This window comes from Amblyomma maculatum, chromosome 1, assembly GCF_055883805.1.
Source record: "Amblyomma maculatum isolate TAMU_Amacu chromosome 1, ASM5588380v1, whole genome shotgun sequence".
Taxonomy (NCBI): Eukaryota; Metazoa; Arthropoda; class Arachnida; order Ixodida; family Ixodidae; genus Amblyomma; species Amblyomma maculatum.
Genome location: NC_139344.1, coordinates 45,122,349 through 45,131,134, shown reverse-complemented (window position 1 = coordinate 45,131,134; position 8,786 = coordinate 45,122,349). Strand labels below are relative to the sequence as shown.

Sequence of the window (8,786 nt, the reverse complement as noted above, 5' to 3'; positions counted from 1 at the left end):
AGTTAAGCCACTGTCATCTTTTTTTTTTTTTTAATCCCTGGAACAGCTTCAATACTGAGATTCTGTTACTACCACAGAGCTGATGCTACATACTACACGCGTATGTGGGGGCGTGAGCAGCAAGGTTATGAAACTGCCCCGACACGTCCGGTATTTTGCCACCGCTTTACACCGGAATCCGCCTTCGCAGTCCGCCGTTCGTCATTCAGACAGCAGCGCCGTATTCCAGACACTTGAGCAGCGAAAAACATGCGCTGTCCGCTGCTCGTGCAACGCGAAACTGTTTTCCTCCACGTGCTGAGCTACTTCGCTTAGCACAAAGAGGCAGCATCATCGGTTGCATCGCCTTGTTCATTTCAGTGTCTGGCAGTATATAAAGAACAGGTATCACCAAAATTATTTACGTTATCGCAGTAAGGTTATGCTTTTGGCCATTATTTAATTCAAAGTCGAGAAATGCATCGATGGACCCTTCTTTTTTTCGCCTTGATAACGAGTAAGTTAATTGTGACTTTGTTTTATCGATCACATCGTTCTTTTCGCGCCTCTGATTATTATTTTTTTTTGTTTAGATTCACAACTATTTCATAATGCACCTAGTCGCCCAGCATTCCAATTAAAGGATAATGAACATTACGCAGATCGTCAGCTAGCTGATTTATATATATTCTTGAGACGAGTGAAACCAGCTGGGTTCCATTCCAGTATCTTTTTCTTTGCTAGTTTTGTTTCTTTTTGTGTACTGCAAAGTAGACTATGCAATAAAAAAAAATTAGCTAAATTTTTGAACATTAACTTGGAGAAAAAAGCGTGAGTTCGTAAGTTGAAGATAGTGTTGAAAAACAACTAGCATAGTATGATACCACCTATACGTCGATTTTTTTCTTTTCTGCCAGCCTTAAAAAAAAAAAAAAGTTCGACTATAGGATGGCAGCTGCTGGAGCATATACTGCGGACAACTCCTTAAATACTGTAGAACAAAGACTAGGGCTATCCTATGCAGTGAAGCAATATAGCCCACTTTCCGTTATTGTCATCGCCAAGTCGTTACCTAAAACCGATAACTCGGATCGCTTTTTTTTTTTTCGGTGTTGGCAACTATAAAGCGATAGCGTTTAAGGCCCCGTTCACCTAATATCCGGCGTCGGCACCGGCGCTGGTACTATGAGCGAAAAATCGCGAGCATAGCTCTGTCAGGCGGTAGCTATAGCAGCTGGCATGGCCACACACTGAGTGAACGTAGAGTTGCCTGACATAACGTTTGGCATGAGCTTCCAACTCGGGCCTCTCCTTTCTTATGTGAGGGTGATGTCAGAATCAGCCTGCCAGGACCCTTGCATTAACTTTACCCATAGGCCACGCAGGCACGTTTACACGGCTCGGTTAAAGCGGGGTTCTAAATGTCGGGTGCTATCCTATGATACGCTGTCGCGTCATCAGAGCTCAAGAGTCAGGCATATTTTTTTTTCTTTTGTATTACAGTCGTAGCGGTGAACGGCGTTGATGCGGTGAGTATGTTCACACATTTTACCATCGTTTGCTCTGCATGCTGAACGCGTTGAGTAGACAAGTCTAAGAAATCAGAAAATAGCCCCACTGAATATTTTGCATGAATAATCTGCGATGTGCTGATGACATTGCCTTGATAAGCAACTCAGCAGATGAACTGCAAAAAATGATTGATGACCTAGACAGGAAAAGTAGAAAGTTATGATTGAAAATCAATATGCAGAAGGCTAAGGCAATGTTCAACAGCCTCGGGAAGGAACAGCAGTTTACATTGGGCAGCGAAGTACTGGAAGTAGTAGGCGAATATGTCTACTTAGGACAGGTAGTAACCGCAGATCCGGACCACGAACAGGAAATAACATGAAGAATAAGATTGGGATGGAGCGCATTTGGCAAGCACTCGCAGATTATGACTAGCAGCTTACCGGTATCGCTCAAGAGCAAAGTATACAACAGTTGCATCCTACCTGTACTCACCTATGGGGCTGAAACGTGGAGGCTAACCAAGAGGGTTCTATTTAAGTTGAGGACAACTCAGAGGGCTATGGAACGAAAAATGGCAGGGGTGACATTAAGAGATAGGAAGCGTACGGAGTGGGTCAGAGAAATAACTCGAGTCACTGACATTATAGTGGAAATTAAGAAGAAGAAATGGGCATGGGCAGGACATGTAGTGCGAAGAGAGGATAACCGATGGTCGCTGACGGTAACAAACTGGATTCCAAGGGAAGGAAAGCGTAGCAGGGGGCGGCAGAAAGTAGTAAGTGGGCGGATGAGGTTAAGAAGTTCGCAGGGGCCAAGTGGATGTAGCTAGCACAAAACCGGGTTAATTGGAGAAATATGGGAGAGGTCTTCGCCCTGCTGTGGGTATAGCCAGGCTGATGATGATGATGATAATGATGCTGATATTTTGCATGTGTGTCTTCAGTGTCGCAGCGCATCACGGTAGCCAATGTGCATGCAACTGGGAGAGAACGGCAATTATTTAAATACAGCTAGGTTGAAATATGTACAACAATAAATCATATGACTTTCAAGAAAGAAATCCTCGCCGGAGGGGCTTCGGTACGGCGTAAACACACACACACACACACACACACACACACACACACACACACACACACACACACACACACACACACACACACACGCACACGCACACGCACACGCACACGCACACGCACACGCACACACACACACACACACACACACACACACACACACACACACACACACACACACATATTACCGAAGCATTGCAAAAAGGAAGTTGTATAGAGCGCTGAGACCGTTTCAGTGCATCGAAACCATCTTCATTTTTAATTTGTTGTTGTCACTTCTTTAGATCATTGTTATCGCAGAGAAAAAGGAGACCCAAGTTCCACTTCAAGCCGCAAGAACCACGGGTGAGTGCACTCATCGTCAGGCCACGTGCTGCTCCGCTCGGTGAACGTGTCGCGAGGGCTCGCGATTTTGCCGCTGTCTTCTGCCGTATATAAGCATGATACGCACTCCGCGCTCCACGGCAAAATAAAGGAATTTAGGGTACAGCTACTATCTGGCTTTAGAAGAAACTGTATGTGTCTTGGCTACTCTTATAGCTAAAAGTTGGTACCCGGCAACAGACGCAACCATCACCCGCTGTACTTTGTAAGCAGTTAAATACAAACGGCAGCGTCGTGGTGACTTCGGTTGACATGTAGATGCAAAGCAGAGAACCAGGAGTCAACCTGCTATAGCTTCTGTTAGACTGCATGACGTGATCACTCGAGGCACGAGCAAAGAGTTTGGTTGCCGATGTGAATATGCAACGCATGGGCGGCATATAGCAGGTCCTGAGCCCGAACTAGGTAACGTACTGAAAATGGTCGCTGAACACTTCATGTGCAGCCACCATTTAGTGTGCGTGCATTATTTAAATCTCCGAACGAACTGTTTATAATTCCCGTGCATGCACTCTGCCGAGAGTGACTGTTGAGTTAAGACGCCGGAATGGACGTATTTGCGATTTTTTTTTTTCCAACTTGCTGCTGGATTCTAACTCTGATAAAGCTTAAAAAAAAAAAAAAAAAAACATTTAAACGAATGCAAAAAAAAAGAACAGACAGTAAAAGGTGGTTACATAAAAGTCGCAATTATGCATATAGGCTGGCTGAAGACTCACCCGTAAAAATACATACATTGGAAAGTAACAAAAATGTCACCTTTTTTAAGATAAACAAGACAGCGCTGATTGCTAAACGAGCGTGATTGAAATGAGTGCCTGCGTCTTACTCCGTTGTCCCATCTCCTCCATGTTTCTCCATGTCCCCTGTCTAGCAAGTAGCGCATAAATCCCCATTGTTCCGTTCAGACTTTTGTCTAAAAAAATGTGCCCTCAGAGAAATTCTAGCAACCAGTGAATCAAACCGTAGAAGAAAAACTGTAAAATGGCGTCTGTATAGTGAACACCAACTGTTGGCATGCGGACAAAGTAAACAAGAGAATGTAGGTGCTTTGTAGCTCAATCGTTGTAAAGAATATATGCTGAATCGTTGTAAAGAATATATATGGGAAAGTCCATTTTAATTAGCTCCGAAAAACATAACCCGTTCTATTTCTGAGTGGTTAACATGTCGCACAACTCTGCCTTGAGATCCAGCCACGTTTCACCTCCCATACTAGCGGAGAAATGCCGTGGCACCCTATTAACCAGGTGCAATATGCTATTGTGAAGACCGCCAGTAATATCTAAATATATTTTGGGTGTACAATGGCTGTTGCGGCATAGTAATTGAGTAATTGCAGTGGTTTCCGTTTAAGTTTATTAATATACTCCAGGGTCAAAACGGCGTGTGGACATGATACGGAAAGAGGAGCCGAAGTTAAATACTGTATATAGGAACCTCTTCAGAAATGCAGAGTCAACCACGTCTATTAGCAAATAAAATAAATGGCATCAAACTGAAGCAAGAAAAAAACGAGAGATACTCGAAGAACGATAACAATTACAAGCCTTAAGAAACGTATCGGTAATTATACGAATGCTGCGAAACCGAGAACACTGCGAGAACACAGCAACAAAGGGGCAAAATGCATGCCTCGTGAATGCTTAAGTAAATCAAGAGAGAAATTCTTTTCACAGGCATAATTAAAAAATAAGAAACCATAATAATTGTTTTTTTTTTTTTTTTTTTTTTTTTTGCAGCGCGTAGCTGAACAAGGACAAAGTAGGAACAAGTAGGACGCACAGGCGCTCTCTGTGTGTCCTATTTGTTCCTCCGTGCCTTGTCCTTACCCGGCTGTACGCGCTGCAAAAAACGATGGAAAACCAACTAGCCCGACAGCTTGTCCTCTTTTAAATTGTGCAGATTTAGCATTGACAGATAGGCTCTTTGGGCTTTCGCATGAGGTAAATTACCGTATCCTTCACATAAGAAATACACTGGTATGGCTAAATAGCTGGAGTGGTAAATCTGTGCTCTGAATAAAAAAAAAAAAAAAAAAAAAACGAAGAGACTGTTAACATCCTCCTTACAAGGACTCTGAAATGATACTTACAGCGATATTCAAATGCAACAAATTCGTAGAAGTGGTCTTTATGAGCATTCGAGCCAAATTTAGATGCTCTGCTTGAGCTCTGTAATTTACAAATAATTTCTGATAAGTGTCCCTGGTAACCGCTAGCAACCAGTCAGGACGATACCACACTGCGCTTTCGTAGCCACCCCTTCTCGTTGGCGTCAAGTGGGATTTCTGGGTGCGCTCTCTCATTGGGTGCTTCCACGTGACGTTGTCGGGATGCAGCGCTGTAGCACGGTGCCGTCGCGACCTGTTTAGGCGAAGCGTACTGAGCGCGTTGTGTTAAAAAGCCTTCGCCGTATCCCAGTTTGAGAGGCAGCTTTCAAGTATGAGTCAAAAACGTGCCAGTGAAAACACCTGGCGCCGCATGCAGCGGCACCGCAACTCCGAGAACTGATACTTATTTGCCAAGACGGATGGCGTCTCCGCGTTCTGGTGTTAACTGCGCGCTATTTGCTGGACAATGAGGGGACACCTTGCTTGGAGTGAACACGATATATAAAGTCTTGATTGACTGACTGGGGGTGGTTGATATAGTGTGATTGGTTGAGAGACTGATTAGTTAGTATAGAGTTGATTGGTGAATGGAACCAGCGTGTTATACGCAATCTCAGGCGTGTGTCGCTGAGTTTGAACAATTGTGATAGAACCTGTGGCCAGTACTGGCAACGTTGTCTTGCAATAATGGGGAGGGGGGGGGGGGGGGGGTTCGTTTGAAAGTGTGTCTTCTCATGATGTGGGTACGCGACAAGGGAAACTCCGTAAGACGGATACCTAGATTTCTGACGCAGAAGAACGCTCCAGGCAGTTAGACGGTTGAAGCGAAAGTGGGATGCCTATAGGTACGAGCATTAGAGGTGAGAGAACGCTCTAGACAGCTCACGGTATCGGGTCTACTCTTAATTCACAGTAATGCACAGCTCCTCCTATAGTTTTAGAGCGCAGCTCTTTGGCGCCCGTTCCTGCGTTTCACTACGTCGCCGTTGTCCCTCGTAGAAAGCGCCATAAATAAATAAATAAAGAAATAAATTCTGCCTCCCCCGGTAATCGAACCTCCACCCTTTGGATCCCCGGACGAGCGCTTTAACCAGCTGGACCACGCCCAGGATCGTGAAACGCACATCATGATTCTCCTTGTCTACCCTAAAGGTAATAGTAGCGATGACAATGACGTTAAAGTCAGTGATAATGAGAATGATGACATTAGCCGAGATAATGACGGTGCATTTAGTTGGTAATTATAATGAGAGCGAACGTGGTGCACCGTGTGCACCAGCAATGCTTAGGCTTTCGCATTTCTGCAGTGTATACATTCCACAGTGCTCTCGGAAGTTTGGAGTGCAGCTCTTTGGCGCCCGTTCCTACGTTTCGCAGTAACTATAACTAGTAGCGTATTTGTCGGCGTCGCCGTTGTCCCTCGTAACCACCTCCGCAGCCAAAAAAGAATGGTACCCTAGGATAGAGCGTCAAGAAAAGGTATGCAAGTGACAAAATGGTTGATGTGGTTTAATGGGATAATAATTAGAGACAATAACAATAATAATTGGTTCACATAAAAGGAAAAACGAACGTCTTCTATCGCTCCTGTTCTGTGGACACCTTAACCGCGCCGTAAAGGAAAAGAGGAAGATGGGAGTGCAAGCGGAAAGAGTGAAAGGGGTGCCGTAGTGGAGGGCTTCGGTGTAATTTCAACCACCTGGGGGTTCTTGAGCGTGCACTAACATCGCACAGCACACGGACGCTTTGTTTCGCCTTCATCGAAACTTAATTAGAGCCAGCTAAGTAGCTTACATGAAAGGAAAAGCCCAATATCTGTCACTCGCGGAAGAGGAACTAGTTGGTATTCAATATGTGTGAAAAATAAAAGGTTGTCTGTAATTATACATATATGGCTTGCTCGAATACTTTGCCTCAATCTATCGAAAAGCTGAAACAGCTAATGAGCTGGGCTCAAATCTCACTTTATGAAGTAACATAATCGTCGGGAATTCTTTTTTTGTTTATTTTTCTTGATAGCTGGTCTGCACTGATTTGAAAGGAGATGAGCAGCTTCTGTTCTAATTGCCGATATCTTCTGTGTTGCTGAAGCTGGCTTAAAAATGCTTGCGTTCCGGAGAGGACTGATGGAATACCAATTGCTCGTGTGCGCTTTCCAGTTTTAGTAAATAGTGGTTCCTGGTCTGTTTAAGGGTATGACGCGGCATCGGCCTACCATCATTCTTCATACACACACATGCTCATTAGCGTACATTCGTAAGATACTACTTCACGTTAAAGGGCCGCATCCCATTCATTCATACATTCATATATGCCCCCGCTTGTTTCCACACCGGGCCTTGTGAAAACGGCGAATGCCGACGGGACAACGCCAGTTTGAAATGTGCACAGGACCAAGAATGGATCCTTGCGGAGCAAGAATGTCAACGATTTGTTTTAGTCCCATTGAAAGAATTACACGGCGGCTTTCGACTGACGAAATAACTAGAGTATTTTTAGAATAATTATAATTTCGAAAATGTTCCTATTCCTGTCACTGCGGCACAACTACTCCTGGACAGCGCGGTGCAACATATCAAAATCGCGCGGCCGCTCATACACCAAATGTCCCTTGGCGGCGCACGTGTCAGGTGACCCTGGCTGAAAGGGGAGAGGAGGAAGCCCGTGTGAGACAGAGAAGGTGACGTTTTGTTTTCGAGCGCACGATCAGCCCCAATGCATCGCGCCACAGCGATGAGCAGAGTGGAGGTTTAGAAATTTGGCTTTCTAAAAGCCAACACAACTAATACTGCCTCGCAACAAACCTTATAATAAACTATGCACATAATTATGTTAAAATTTAAACCATTACAATTTCTTTATCGTATTACAGTTACCGTGATTACCCTCTTTTCTGAAGTTTGCCGCTCGTATTACTGTGCCACAAAATTAGTTATACCCCATATATGGTGTTTCTTTTCTTTTTTTTTTCTTTTTTTACTCTTAAGAGAGGCTTTGCTGAAGTACTGTATTCTGTGCATACGCTCCCGTCAGAAAAGAAAATAAGCGTCCATGATGACTTCCGCATTACTTTCGGGTTCCTGTTTTCCTCCTGTCCTGCGCTGCAGCACCGCTTCGACGTCCAGGCACAGGGCAGCGGCAACGGTCGGCGTAACTTCAACGCTGGCGGCGCCGTGCGCGGCGAGTACGATGTGTACCGCGGGAAGGGCGGAAGCCGTGTCGTCGTCTCTGGTGGCGTGGCCGATGGCGTGAGCCGCGTGCAAGGCAAGACGTATCACGGCAAACCGCAGACCAACGTGGGCGTCGAGGTCCGCATACCATTCAAGGGATGACGTGGGACAACGGCCAGGGGACCACAGTGTTTGACTTGAACGACTCAGTGTTAAAATTAAAGGGTCTCTGAAGGACCGTACATTTACTATGGTGTTTTTTGTTAGCTTTTTTCTTCACGTAGGACACCCCTCTAACTTGAGAACATCTAGTCCGCTGAGAACCTATATTTCTCTCATAATTTCAAAGCGGTCACCGGCGCCGGCATATCAGGGGTGGAATTAGAACGCATGTTGTGCGTGATTATAACGCAGTTTTAGTGCCGACTGCCGGGCTACTCCGATTAATTTAACAAGAATCGGCTGGAACTCATCCCTGGGGCAGTAGCCGCGGTTACACGAACTCCAAAAAGTAAGTGCAAAAATATACACGCTTAAAGTCAGTGCAGC

At 45.0% G+C, this 8,786-nt stretch overlaps 1 protein-coding gene across 1 annotated transcript; it reads left to right on the top strand.

Annotated features, from left to right (window-relative positions):
• The first annotated feature begins 219 nt into the window (after positions 1-219).
• On the top strand, positions 220-8,474 carry LOC146202257 (uncharacterized). Its single transcript, XM_084584304.1, has 4 exons — positions 220-496; positions 1,483-1,508; positions 2,871-2,915; positions 8,175-8,474. Exons 1-4 carry the CDS (start codon positions 457-459, stop codon positions 8,397-8,399), a joined length of 336 nt encoding a protein of 111 aa, XP_084440430.1. The 5' UTR covers positions 220-456; the 3' UTR covers positions 8,400-8,474.
• The last annotated feature ends 312 nt before the right edge of the window (positions 8,475-8,786 follow it).

Coding starts and splice junctions, on each gene's coding strand:
- LOC146202257 (XM_084584304.1), top strand. CDS start 457: ATGCATCGATGGACCCTTCTTTTTTTCGCCTTGATAACGA. Junction 497..1,482: donor TTTTTTCGCCTTGATAACGA/GTAAGTTAATTG, acceptor TTTGTATTACAG/TCGTAGCGGTGAACGGCGTT. Junction 2,916..8,174: donor TCAAGCCGCAAGAACCACGG/GTGAGTGCACTC, acceptor CCTGCGCTGCAG/CACCGCTTCGACGTCCAGGC.